At 45.4% G+C, this 14,683-nt stretch overlaps 1 protein-coding gene across 1 annotated transcript in view; it reads left to right on the top strand.

Annotated features, from left to right (window-relative positions):
- Nucleotides 1–8,349, top strand: part of GPD1L (glycerol-3-phosphate dehydrogenase 1-like) — a 32,556-nt gene extending 24,207 nt beyond the window's left edge. The window contains exons 6-8 of the mRNA XM_015418409.1: nt 1,349–1,582; nt 3,415–3,521; nt 5,208–8,349. Coding sequence (XP_015273895.1) covers nt 1,349–1,582; nt 3,415–3,521; nt 5,208–5,304 — 438 coding nt within the window. The 3' untranslated portion in view covers nt 5,305–8,349. The remainder of the gene's footprint in view (nt 1–1,348; nt 1,583–3,414; nt 3,522–5,207) is intronic.
- Nucleotides 8,350–14,683: the final 6,334 nt, after the last annotated feature.

The following is a 14,683-nucleotide window of genomic DNA, read 5'->3' on the forward strand; positions in this document are numbered from 1 at the left end:
GCGTGCCAGACTCCAGCTCCTGCAGAGACAGAGGGAAGAGCTGTAAGCCTTTGCAGACTCAACCCCAGGGAAGAAAGGACCTTTTCAAAAGCACTCAGTGCACCTGGTTCAACGTGGCAGCAACTTTGCTCACTCAGACCTGCTCCTGCATGTGTGTAGCAGCCGCTCCTTGTCCTTGCAATGAATTGACTTTCTGGCTCTTTGACTTTCGGCTCTGACCGCGCTGGATTCTGGACTGTGTTTACAAGCTTCCAGTGTGTGGTCTCTGTGGCAGCCAGCCAAGACAGCACAATGCCACTTGTCCCTGATAATGCCTTTCCCACACACCTGCTCTGCAGGCTCTGTTTTGAGCTCCCCCTGCACAGATCCATTGTTCATCGTGATATATTAGCAGTGTTGTGTATCCCTTTGCTGCTGTATTATGCCAGTAAAAGTCTATGTATGTGTGTATGTGTGTGTGTGTGTGTCCCAGAATTGTTGCTGTGCCTTGATCATTCCATATTTCTCCAGCTCTTCCTCTGATGTGGAGTAGCTTCATGTTGGCAGTTCCGTGTCCTAGGAGAGAGGGAATGCAAGAGAAGCTTCGTTATTTATGCTGGCTCTCTGCTAAACTTGGCAAGATGCACATTGGCAATCTATTCTGAACTGTATCTGCTCTGGCAAAGTTCTCTGCAGTTCACTGAATCTGAACTCAACCTTGTGATCTATTGCCTGTCTAGATGCTGTATGTTTCTTGAAAGGGAAAATAGGTTTGGACATTGGTAGATATATTATTCACCATTTGAGCATACGAAATTTCTTTATACAGAGTCAAACCACTGGCTAGTTTAGTAGAGGGTGTGCAACATGTAGTGGCTCTCCACAAGCTCAGGTGGGGGATTTTACCCTAATACAAAGCTCTCTTAACTGAAGATCTTGCAAATTGACATGCAGCCCTATGCAAAGTTACTCCAGTTACTCTAAAGTTACTCTAAGCCTACTGACTTCCATGGACTTGGAGTAACTCTGCATAAGATTGCACAGTAAATCTGGGGCCTTCTACATGCATAGATGCCATTGGTGTCTGTGTTAAGCTTGTTATATCCTACAACTCTTATTTTACAAATGTAGAATGGGTGATGCTCATGACCAGCTGTTGTGGGATGTGAAATTAAGTTTCTTTGGTTGAGGAGGACTGGCGCCCTGTCCACTGGATCACACTCCAGTTTTTGTGGGTTTAGTGCAGGGTCGGGGAAGGTGGATGCCCCTCTGTGGCTCATAAGTAAGCCTGAAGATTTCATTGCCACTTCAGAGTGTCTGAACCATGCCATTGTTTCAGCATCATTTCCCCCCCTCTTTTATTCAATAGAACATAGTGGCAGTGGGAGCTGGCTTTTGTGATGGCCTTCGCTGTGGTGACAATACCAAAGCTGCTGTCATTAGGCTCGGACTAATGGAAATGATCGCCTTTGCAAAAATCTTCTGCAAGGGGCAGGTGTCCACTGCCACCTTCCTGGAAAGCTGCGGGGTGGCAGATCTCATCACCACGTGTTACGGTGGACGTAACCGGAGAGTGGCCGAAGCATTTGTGAAAACAGGAAAGGTACAGTATCTGAGGTGTTTTCTCATGGCCTGAGAGGGACTCTGGATCAGTAGTTCCCAACCTGGGGGGGGACCCAGTGGGGGGGCCCATGGAGCTATTACAAGATGTCCACAAATCAATATGTGTACTAAGCATTCTCATTTTTATATTTTGTCATTATGTATTTTCTCAATCAATGGATACTAACAGTACAACTACTACTATGAGGGGGCTCCATACTTTTTGATATTAATCTACAATCTACTGTCTAGATTGAGCCTTCTTTGTTTGGAGTGTTCTTGTGCTTTGTGGAAATATAGATTAATGCAATCTGCTGTAGAAGGGGTAGGGCGGTGCCTAATGTTGCTGGGCGTTTTCGTTACCCTAATACATTTTTATCTTAAGCCCCACAAGGTGTTCCAAGGCTGTGAATGTGGAACAAGTCCTTGCTCATCCACACAGTTATACTTTTCTAACTCTCTTGAAGTCAATGGCCGTAGAAGGGGGCAGCTCTGCTTAGTGTTGCCCCGGAAGTCCCATAGTGCAGCTCGTATCAGTTGCGTCAGCCTGCAGTGGCCTTTGCCGCCGATCCAAATGACCACTGGGGGCATTCCAGCAGACTCAGTAGCTTTCACACTTAGCATCCCTCCTTGAGCACAAGAATGCCTTAGCTGGGAGCGCAAGAGATTACCTTGGAAAGGAGAACTGGGAGCCTACGGTGCTGCCTTGTGGCCTTTCCCTTAGAATAGGAAAGCAGAGTTGCAAAGGCAGGGTGGGGAGGACGGTGAATGACCTGTGTGTCATAGGGTGGGGAAGATGCCTGACAAGGAGAGGTCTGTGAATGGCTGTCACACCTGAAAGCTACAAATGGCATCTGTGTGGTCCATGTTCGCTGGTAACAAACAGTGGCGCTGTCTTGGCCATGTCCTGCTTGCGGAGCTTCCAGGGGGCATCTGGCTGGCCACTGGATTGTAGACGGAGTGTGAGCACTTAGTCCGATTTCAGTGAGGCCAGTCTTATGGGCTTCACATGTAGATACTACCTTGACAGGCATTCCGTATCATCACATGCCAGATTTGCTGCTTGTTAAATCCACTGGGAACTATTGCTTGGGTTGTGGTTTGGGTTTTTTTTCTTTTAATCCAGTTCCTTTCAGGAGGTTTAGAGTAAGTCTAGAAGGCCAGTTCACTTGTAAATAACAGAACCAGACCCTTTGGCCATCACAAGCAATTCAGAATTCATTTCACAGGTACAATAAACCCTCCTTTTCTCTTCCACTTAACTCCTGCTACTTTGCATTGTGGATGGGGGAATAGTGTTGCCAACCTCCAGGCCCACCTGGAGTTCTTCCGGAGTTACCACTGATCTCTAGACTACAGAGATCAGTTACTGTTGAGGAAATGGCAACTTCAGAGTGCAGATTCTATGGACTACCATAGAGCCAAGGAGTAATGGAAGTCCTAGAGTGACATAACATCATTGTTGAGCTTCCCCTTCCTCCCCAGGAACCCCCCCCCCCAAATCTCCAGGAACTTCCTAAGCCAGAGGTGACAACCCTAGTGGGGAGACCTCCATCTGATCTGGACTTTCCTGCTAGCTCATGCCACTTTCATATCCTCACTGCTGCGCAAGAATTTTACAGATCCTAGTCGGGGGTCTGGAGTGATTCTCTGCTATCTTCTGACTGCAGATTTGCAATAGGCTTGGTGCCTGATGTTCTTTTGCCCAGCTGTTTTTTTGCTGAAAGCATTTTTTAAAAACTTCTATCTGAAGTTCTTCTAATGGGTAGGAAAAACCACCACATTGTTTTAAAGTGAGCATCTACATTTATGATTTTTTAAAAAACTTTCTAGTCAATTGAAGAGTTGGAGCAAGAGATGCTGAATGGGCAAAAGCTCCAAGGACCACAGACTTCTGCAGAGGTGTATCGCATCCTTAAGCAGAAAGGATTGGTGGAGAAGTAAGTAAGAAAATGTGGGATATGCTGAGCCCATGCGGTTTAAATGCTTTTTCTTGTAGAATTTGCTACTACTATCTTCTGGTAGCTATTGGGGGACGGGTTACTGTCCAACAGACTCTGCAGTGAACTGTACCCTGAGCTGAAGCCATATATCAAGACAGATACTTGGTTCAGAGGATTGTCCAGAGCATGGTCTGATTTAGATTTGGGGGACTGGAAATAAGTTGTGGGCTTGTACTTCCCACTCACGAAAGCTTCACTTTCAATCAGGCTGGCTCATGGCCAGGCATCTGCATGGAGTGATGTGATGATGGGGGGGGGGGAAGCACTTGGGGTGTGTGTGTGTGTGTGCGCTTGCATGCCTGGAAGTCACGGTGATTTCTGGCGACCCCTACTGGGGCTTGGACCTTTCAGAGAAGTGGCTTGATTGCCTGCCCCTGCATCCTGAGCCCTGGTATTCCTTGGAGGTCTCCCTTCCAGTTACTTGCCAGGGTTGGCCCTGCTTAGCTTCTGAGATTCTGGTGAGTTCGGGCATACCTGGGCTATCCAGGTCAGGGCGGGGACAGCACTTGTGACCCCATGGTCCCCTGGCTTTTTGACATGGATAGCTGCGAAGTGGGAGCCTCTTGCTATGGCTCCTCAGGTCCAGTGGCGCCTTGTTGGAATGACAGTGATGGTGTGTGTGCACGTGGGCACCTGACTCTGATGTCAGTGCCGGACCTGAACAGCCACAACAAAGACAAAAAGACGATCCCTCCCTCCTCCATCTGTGCTGCCACTGCTGTTGTCCTGTGTGTCGCAGGGGCAGCACAGAAAGCAGCCCACCTGCACCGTATTGATGGTGCATTGATCACGATCATAGATGCTGCACTTATCATCCATAAGAACGAAGTCTGAGTCCAGTGGCACCTTGAAGACCAACAAAATGTTATTCAAGGTATAAGCTATCTGAAGAAGTGTGCGTGCATGTGAAAGCTTCTACCTTGAATAACATTTTGTTGGTCTTCAAGGTGCCACTGGAGTCAAATTTTGTTCTGCTGCTTCAGACCAACATGGCTACCCACCTGAATCTATTGTCATCCATAAGTTTCCCTAGAGGGGCAAATAGTGTCTCCCTTGGGTTGTTCAGGTCAGGAAAATGGCTCCTTCTCTGGGCACGCCTGGGAATTAAGTTCTGAGTGTGGAACTCCCAATTCATGTCTGGCCGACAAAACAGTGGGGAGAGGGTAGGGTTGCCAAATCGAAAAAGCTTACTGGTGGGGGAGCATCCTGTAGCTCCGGGAGCTGGCCGGGGATGTGTGCGTGCGCTTTGCGCGCGCGTGCTTCCGGAGCGTTACCGGAAGTGACGTCACACGCTGGGGCGGGGCCACGCCATTTGAGGGGGAAACAAAGAGTTTTCCCCTCAAATGGCAGCCATTCGAGGGGAAAACTCTTTGTTTCCCCCTCAAATGGCGTCGCCCCGCCCCCAGCGTGCGACGTCACTTCCGGGTGACGCACACACGGGGGTGGGGTTTCCCCCGGGCCCCCATTCCGCGGGAGCGGGAATCGGGGCTCGAAACCGGGGGGAATTCCGCCCCCCGGGGGGATTTGGGAACCCTAGGAGAGGGGAACACATGGGCGGACATGAGGCCATTGTTTCACATGGTTAGGCCCTTAGACATTGCCTTTCTGTGTTGTCTTTTTTAGGTTTCCACTCTTTGCCGCCGTCTATCAAATCTGCTACGAAGGGAGGCCTGTCCAAGAGATTATCTCCTGTCTTCAGAGTCATCCAGAGCATATATAAAGCGTGCTTTCTTTCCATTGTCACAGCTCCTGCCTTTCCTCTTCACGAGCAAGTCTGAATAGATGTAATTAAGCCTCACAAGGAGCCGCTCCATTAAGCAATCAGGGCAACACTTGAATGTCTACGGATTTCTGCGCTTGTCATAAAATAGCACAGCTCCTCAGTTTATTTTTTTAAAAAAACTGGCTGAAGTTCAAGAGGTTTTCCGATATATAACGTAGCACTTACACTCCTATTCTAAACCCAGTGGGACACGGGGAGGTCACATCTCCCAAAATACGTTTTTAAAGCAGCTGATTTCCCTCTCAGCCCGGGTTCAGATCAGGGCCACAGTTTTTGTTTGAGAGGGAGAGGTTAATTCTTTGTCCTCATGCAATTTTTCTGAACTGCCATTAGCAGCATGAGAAGAAAGACAAGGTGCCCATATCATACTTCTCTCTTGTTTCTCTAACAAGGCTGATAAATAACCACTGGAGGGGGCAGATTTCTACTCTCCCCCCCCAACACACACGCACAAAGCCCCAGTCCAAATTGGGGGCCCTCTGTTTACTTTTCAACCTGCAGTGCAGTCCTCCGCAGGGTTGTGCCCACCTATTGACTTCAGTGGACTTAGAAGGGCCTGACTCTGCTTAGGACTGCACTGTGGGTCACGGCTGTCTCACGTTTCATCCAGTTGCTCCCTAAGTTCATGTTTCTTTGCACAGTGGGAAAGGCTTGATTGTTTTTGTCTGTTGCATTCTAACACTTCCTTTTCGTACAGGGCCTAGAATTAAATATAGCCTGAAAATGTCATTTGCTTTGGGATCATTCGCTGAAATGCACTTAAGTTCTGTAGGACGTGTTTGACTTTTAGTTAGGTTTGCACATCACTTAACAGAAGCATACAAGCATTTTGGTAGGGAATTGGCTTGATAGCACTTACTTGGTGAGGGGGCGCCTGAGCTTTTAAACAAGATTTTAACAGATTTTTTTAGCAACAGAAAACTCAAATGTGTGTTTAAGTGGATGTTAATATCTTTTTCTGAAAGGGTATACTGCAGACAGTAAATCTTTCCCTGGTTGTTTGTTTGTTTGTATCTCTCCTTTCTCTTCCTGTACCATGTAAGAGTAAATATAAACACAGCCTTGGTGTGTGGTAGCACATACACAGCCCACTATGACTTTGGACTTGAGTCTGTATACGTACGAATTGCCCCTTATCAGATTTAGACGAATAATTGAAGTGATGATATGGGGAGGGGGGTGATCACTTGCACAAATGCTCTGACATGGCACCGGTAAATGGTGAGATAGCAGCTTGCGGCTACCTAGCTTAACCCACCTTTCCAGCACATTTCCACAAGGTGCTGGTGTGTGATTTTTTTTTTTGCCACAAATCTATTTTTGTTATGGTTATTATGCCCCCAAAGGTAATCGTTATCTACTTTGTGCTGCCTTTGCCAAACCCTGGCATTCTGTGGGCTCTTTGTCATAGAGGCCAGTTCCTCAGTTCTCCCTCCCAAACCCTAAATGTTGTGGGTCTGTCTGCCAATCATACACGAAGCTCTGTTCCTTAGTTGTGCTTTTGCAGTATCCAGCATTCCTAACATTTCACATGCTCATCCACCAGTTGTAGGAGCTGCACCTCAAAAAAAATGGGCTAGGAATTCCTGTGAGCACATAATTGTATCATTCCTTGAACTATGTTAAATTATACTGGCGTTTATTTCAGTGCCTGTTTATTATGCTGCGTTAACTTGATTGCTCTACCTTTTTTTGACATCCCTTGATCAGTTCCTCCCCTTGCTTTCAAATGTAAGAATTTTCTCGAAGCTGCTCATAGTCTAAGCGGCCTTGGCTCCCTGATGTCTTAAATGAATGAAAGACTGAGATGAGCTATTCTTGGGCTAGTGAAATCAGAACAGCTGGATCAGCTAACCTGTTTATGTGGGGTGAAAGACACCTACACTTTTTAAAAAGCTTATTTGTAAAGAGTCAAATGCATTAATTTACATTCTAGGAAGTACCAGAAGTTAACTCCCTGCTGGGAAAGAACTCTTGTTGTCTTTTGTATACACTCCTGACCCTGGAGGGATTTGGCTTGGTTTTTTATGTTCTTTGCTGCTGACAGTTCAGAATGAAACTCCTCTCGATTTGTGCAGCCCATACGAGCTTTACTGGAGGCTGATCCTGCTTAAAACCAACAGAAAGTGCCCTGCACAGGCTTGTTGTGGGTTGCAACTGTTGAGCGTCTCCTTATTCGGATGCCTAGGAATCAGTGTCCCAAATTCATTTCTCAGCTTGGGTAAACTTGGGGATGCAGGATGCTTCCCATACACAATATACTAAAGGAGGTGGAAACATGGAGATCTTGTGTGTGGTAGTCGTGTTGCATGCATTTGCTGTTTGTGTGTCCTGCTACCCCCTCCCCGAACATTCACGTGTAGGAAAAACAACATGAAGGAGACCTTAGAAGTGGCAGTTTTTGCAGATGGGCGGTTTGCTTTGTCATCGCAATGGCATTTGAAAAACTCCGAATTATAGTGCTCTGCACGATTGAAGAATGTGAACACACGGCAATTTGCCTTATTCTCTGAATTAATTCCTCTGTTATATTAACTAATGAAGATATACAGGATTAGACTGCCTTAAGTGTAATGTGGCAGGGGGGGAAACTGAAGGGGGCATCTGAGAATTGGGTGATCTGGCCATACATCAGGCAGCTTGAGAATGGGAAGCGCACACTCCCTCTTTGTGGTATATACCTGTCTGAAGCATTTGTCCATCTTTTGATATTGAACCATCTGGTTTAATGATGGCTTTGTCTCTCATCTGTAACCTACAGTGTGTATTAACCATTCGTGTTTTGTATAATAAGTAAAGGGCTATATAAGCTGAATGTGATGAATTAACCGTACTGTTGAATTACTTACTCCACTTAATGAAATGAAGACTTGTTTGTGTTTTTTCTCCTGTAAATCCATTCGGCTATGAAATCTGATGTCAGATTTAATGGTATATTTCATCAGACTCTGCTCATTTTATTTTTTCAATAAAAGCTAAGATTCCGTGATTATCCTGTGTCTGTCCCTGGAGATAATTGTATCTTACTACTCCGCTGAAATAGTCCTACAGGGAAAACTACACTTTTCATTGGCTGCTTTCTATGATATTTTCTGAGAACAAAAGGTTGAAGACGGTTCGTTTTCTCCTCTTAGCACTTCTTCGTTGGAATGACACAACTGGGGATATTGTGCCTCCTACAAAATGTATCAAAATATACTTCTAACTGACCAAAAATAGTCAAGGGACATGGTATGGGAGGGTTTTCTTTGTTTCAAGAAGAAAACTAATTGGCTAAGTAAACTCTTAGGGGTTGGATCCTAAAATTCATGTTCTGCCCACAGAAGGCACTTCTGCCAACCAAAAGGAACTTTCCTGCCTCCCCTCTGCTAATTCAGCCCATGGGGTGAAGTAGGGGGCATGCAGTGGGAAGGGAAACTCAGAAACTACCCCCTACCACCACACACCACTGGCAGAAAACAATATTTGGATTCAATCCACTATGTTCAAACCACCAGAATGTAGATATCTTGAAAAGTTGCAAACAAATTTGTAAAGGATTTTATTGTATAATTGTGACAAATTAAGGGAGCACTCTGGGTACAAAGGTTGTGCCTAATTCCTTGGGTTCCTTAAGGTTCATATACAGTTTTATGAGATATATATTTCCATTTTCTATGAATCAGTTCAGAAAATGGGTGCCACATTAATTTCTCAGTGAGTCGGTCCTTATTGGTTAAACAGCTCCATGCTTGCATTAGAACATCCACACTGGTATCTAACTGGCAAGTCAGGGTAGTGAACCGAAACAGAACATTTAGAGCTTTCCTTTGACACCTGAGGTTCCAAGCTATTCATTAATCTTCCTTGTTGTTGTTGTTCAGTCGCACAGTTGAGTGCGACTCTTCGCAACCCCATGGACCAAATCACGCCAGGCCCTCCTGTCCTCCGCCGTCCTTTGAAGTTTGCTCAATTTCATGTTCATTGCATCTATGACACTGTCTAACCATCTCATCCTTTGTCGTCCCCGTCTTCTTTGACCTTCAATCTTTCCCAGCATCAGGGTCTTCTCCAGTGAGTGCTCCCTTCTCATTTGGTGGCCAAAGTATTTGAGCTTCAGTTTCATTATCTGGCCTTCCAGGGAACAGTCAGGGTTGATTTCTTTTAGGATTGACTGATTTGATCTTCTTGCAGTCCAAGGGACTCTCAAGAGTCTTCTCCAGCACCATAGTTCAAAAGAATCTATTCTTCGGCGCTCGGCCTTCCTTATAATCCAACTCTCGCAGCCATACATGACTACTGGGAATACCATTGCTTTGACCATGTGGACTTTTGTTGGCAGGGTGATGTCTCTACTTTTTATCATGCTGTTTAGGTTCGCCTAATCTAATCTTCCTGGAGTTCAGCATATATGGCTAGAAATTCCCTGTTGGCTCACTATAACTCTTCCCCGTCTTGTTACAGAAATACAGTATCCATTTAGCAATAACAGAGCAATACCGTATATTAAGTAAAATGTAAGGGGGGGAATATGTAGCTGGGGAAGATGGAAAGCCCAAGTTTCTTACAGAGGTGGTGTTCTGGACTTGGTTAGGTTATACTAGGTTTTAGAAAGATCTCTAAAACCGGAGTAGGAATGAAGTAAATAAATCAATAAAGTCTCTGGCTTTCATCAAATACTGAAACAAAGGCACAGTGCAACTCTCCCTTTTCAAATATAAAAGCTAGCAGTATTTTGTGTCTTGATTCCACTAGAGGTCACTGCTTTGCAAATCATGTTTCACAACCTACAGTGGAGACTATAGTATTTTTTCTGCAACAGTGATGATTGTCGAAGTCCTCAGATCTACCATTCTGTATTCGGAAGTGGAACTACTATTTATCCCATGTTCTTCAGGGCCCCAAAGACAGCATTTATTACTTCAACAAGTCATTCCTCAGGGAAAGGCAACCCTCCATTGGGAGGCAACCTTTTCTTGCCCACAGAAAGCCTCCTAACCTTACACAAATTCTTATCCACAATAATGCACTTCTGAACACGGACTGTGGGACCAGGGCCTGCAATACACCAAGATGCCAACTCTGTCCCTCTGACAACACTATCACCAGACCTAACAACACTAGCCATACCATCTCAGGTTCATTCCCTTGTTCATCTTCCACTGTTATGTATGCCATCAAGTGTCAGTAATGCCCTTCCATTCCCTACATCAGACAAACCGATCAGTCCCTATGCAAAAGAAGAAATGGGCACTCAAAAACCTGTGGGAGGACATTGTAATCTCTCGAGACATTCCATTGAAGTTCGAGTGACAGTTCTAAAACAGACAATCTTCAAGGAGAGATTGCAATGTGAGATTGCTGCACTTGAGTTCATTCACAAATTCATAACAATGGGCCACCCACCCTGGTCTGAAGAGGGACATAGGATTCTTGCCTCACTACAGATGCTAATTTTCTGTCCCAGCATTTCCTTCCTGCTCTAATCAAGCTGATAGCAGTTTGTGTTGTACTTCAGCATCCTGTGTTGTGTTGTACTTCAGCATCCTCTTAGAGAACGGCAAGTTTTTTGGGGTACAAGCTTTCTAGAGTCAGCGCTCCGTATCTGACGAAAGGAACTTTGACTCTCAGAAGCTCACACCACGGAAATCTTGTTGATCTCTAGGATGCTACTGGAGTCAAATCTTGCTCTTCCTTATACGCCAAATCCCAAGCAGGTGATCTGCAATAACTGTAGGACGTTTGCCTAATACCCCAGCTGCCTAATCCAAAGCATGACTATTACATGACTACTTGCAAAGCTGTACTGCAACTGTTGTAAACAAACTACTGGATTTTTATGGGGGCTGTGCTGTTTGTTTCTTCATATCTCTGGGGCAGCTGGATAGGCCCAAGTCAAGCTTTAGAAACCAATAAATCAGAAGAAACATGTTGCAAAAGTAAAGTGAGAGTTGATAGATTTTTCCACTGTGTCATGATCACATGATTTTGAGCAGGACATGGAGGTGAGGATGTGTGTGATGGGGAACAGTATCCCTGGTGCAATGATGCCACTGCTGGGTGACACTCTAGGATTTGCCCCAAACCCTATGGTTTAACCATTGAGTTTGAGGCAAATACTAAATCTAGTCACTTCTGGGTCCATCACTTCATCGCACTAGGGATGCCAGTCATACCTTTTCATTTTGCCTGGGGCATTTCATTCCCCCCAGTGAGACCTTGGGGTGACAGATTTCCCTCCCCCAGTGGGAAGCTGGCAACCCTACATGGTTTCCAGACTCAACCCTTATGCAAAGATAGATCTCCAGCTCCCCAGTAAACTTTATTTACTAATAAGCTGCAGCATTGCCTAAGATGGGTTCTGGCATGGCCTATGTGACTGTTCTATTCTTGATGATAGCTGTAGTCTGCAGGAGTCTCTCCCAATATGTCCCTCGAAGGGCACTACACTCTTCAGCAGTGTTCCCTCGAAGCTGCGTTAGTGTGAGGTAGCTCACTGTTTTTCAGCCTCCATGTCACAGATTTTTGCCTTCGCTCAGGAAGGATGGCTCCAGAGCCAACTAATTTATGCAGTAGCCAAATCTCTCGCTCACAAATTTCATGCCAGTAGCTCACAGAGTAGAATTTTTGCTCACAAGATTCCACAGCTTAGAGGGAACATTGCTCTTCAGACTCATATCTGCTGGTGATCCCCAGCCAAAAAAAGAAGTCCACCTGACCTCAACCAGAGCCAGAGATTTCTCAGCTCTGGCGCCGGCCTGGTGGAACACTCTCCCAAGTGAGATCTGGGCGCTACGGAATTTATTGAAATTCCACAGAGCCTGTAAAACAAAGATGTTCCACCAGGCCTATGGCTGAGGCAGCAGTAAACCATCTACACTGGCCTCCCCCTGCCCCGTTCCATCTACTGTGGTCAACTCCCTTCCATGTGTTATTCCATCCAGGGCGCACGTGGATTGGGTTGGGCTCCATTCTTTGTGTCACAGATCACCATCTATTGTTAGTTAATTAAGTATTTGATGCCATAGGTTTTAACAATTTTCTATGTTTCTATGCTTTATTTATGTTAATTGATGGTTTATACTTCTTGTACCCCACTCTGCGCCTGCTGTGCAGGGAGAGCAGGCTAGAAATTGAATAAAACAAACAAACAAATAATAGTATGAGGAGAGCATGAGTCTCATCATTTCTTTAGCCCTGTTCACATAGGGCCTGGGGATCTCCCAGAATTACAACTGACCTCCAGACGACAGAGATCACCTCCTCCGGAGAAAATGGCAGACTTGGAAAGCAGACTCTATATGTCATCCCAATGCTGCTGAGCTCCCTCCTCTCCCCTAATTCCTCCCCTCCCCAGGCTCTGCCCCCTCATTTCTCCAGGAATTGCCCAACACAGAGTTGGCAACCCCATGTTACCGTGAATGCACACACATCCAGCATGTCTCTTTGTAAGCAAGGGGCCGATATGAGTTCACTTTGCAAATTAAACTGAGGACCAGTACCTGGATGTGTCTGCGGTTTCAATCACTCGTTCAGCTGTACAAGCATTTAATTAACCATGATAGTTACGTACTCAACACACACACAAATAAAAATCAAGCGTGCACTGTAATGGATTGTATGTGCATTCACTGTAACTTAGGATCAGGTACGCCCAAGCAAACATAACTCTTGATTACACAGTTTTGGGTTTCCTTTCCCTTATCTATGTTTCTGGGAGGACAACAAGCTTGCTATCAACCCGCCTAGTCTTCCTGCTAGGTGCTGTTCAGGCATTTAAAAGACCGTGGAATTAGGGTTGTTGGGTTCTTAGCTTTCTCCATGTGGAAAATGCTACATCGTAATAAAGACTGGAAGGTAATTTAGAGAACAAAATCCCGCTGTCAGATAATCGCACATCCAACCATTCCATGGCTGACTTGTTAACGGTATTTAAGAACAGTTCCTGGAAGAGCCAGATCCGTACAACAGACTATCTCGCAGGGGTCTGTTCCTGCAATCACTATAAAGGGTGCAGTGGCAGGGGATTTCTGCTACTGTCTCCCATTAGCAAATTTCCTGTAAAATTTAATGACATTATGAAGGATTATGAAGATGGTGCAGCAGGAGCAAAAAAACAGGCTGAGGGCTGACCACATCACACAATTAGACCACAAATAAGTGCAGTTGTGAGCAATGGATCTGCAAATTCACTGTGCGTCATGCACTGGCTTTGCAATGCGACAAGAGTCCCACAGATTCTACTGCCTGAAAAACAAACACATAAATTGAGCCTTAGCGAAAGGCCTCAGACTGAGTACATAATGATGAGCAGTAGGGAATGAACAATATGTGATTGCCAGGAACAAGTCACATGTTCCATTCCTATTGCCAAGGTAAAGACAGGGAAACGCAAGATAGGCTGACACAAGGCTAAACTCTGGCAGTCAGTGTGCTTCTGCCATAGCCATGCTGCTATAGCTACCGGAAGGGTGAGGGAGAGACATTTCAACTCTTTAAGCTGATCTTCTGGATCTGCCCCTAGTGTCTCTGTACTTCACTGGGATTTTGCAAGGATTAATTGAAGAAGAAGAAGAAGAGGAAGAGGAAGAGGAAGAGGAGATTGGATTTATACCCCGCCCTTCACTACCCAAGGGAGTCTCAGAGCAGTTTACGAACTCCTTTCCCTTCCCTTCCCCACAACAGACACCCTGTGAGCAGTACCGGCTCCAGGGTTTTTTGCACACTAGGCCAAGCTACATTCTGGCGCCCCCCGTGTGCCCACCAATTTTCAAACGTAAATGCATTTTAGGGAAAGCTAGACGTCTTATATTTTACACACGTGTGGCCCAAAGTACCCCTAATTTCTAGCGGCACCTGATTTCTAGACACATTTGAAAGGGAGACTTTTTCATGACTCTCTCTAGCCGCAAGCCCTCCAAAGCTTAAGGCAATTCCAGACCATCGAGAAACCTGGAACCATTTCTTAAAAAAAAAAAAAAAACACCCGAAAAACAAAAAGCTGCAAATGACTCCTTATCTTAACTTGGCACTCGGCTTCCCCACTATAAATAGATATATATGATCAATGATTGCCTCTGGCCTTTCTCTCCCCCCCCCAAAAAAAAGTAAATAAGGTAAAATAAAATTTTCCTGCTGGAGACCGTCTCCGTCTCCGTCTCCTTTTTCTTTCCTTTCTTCCTTTCCTTAAAAAAATCAGATCTACTTTCTATTTCCCCCAATTAATAATGTTTTTAAAACAGCAGCATCCCCCCCCCTTTACCCCAGAATGAAAAAGGTGGGGGGGATATCCCATCTCTCTCTCTCTCTCTCTCTCTCTCTCTCTCTCCCTCTCTCT

This window comes from Gekko japonicus, unplaced genomic scaffold (genome assembly GCF_001447785.1).
Source record: "Gekko japonicus isolate JY-2015 unplaced genomic scaffold, Gekko_japonicus_V1.1 scaffold106, whole genome shotgun sequence".
Classification (NCBI taxonomy): Eukaryota; Metazoa; Chordata; class Lepidosauria; order Squamata; family Gekkonidae; genus Gekko; species Gekko japonicus.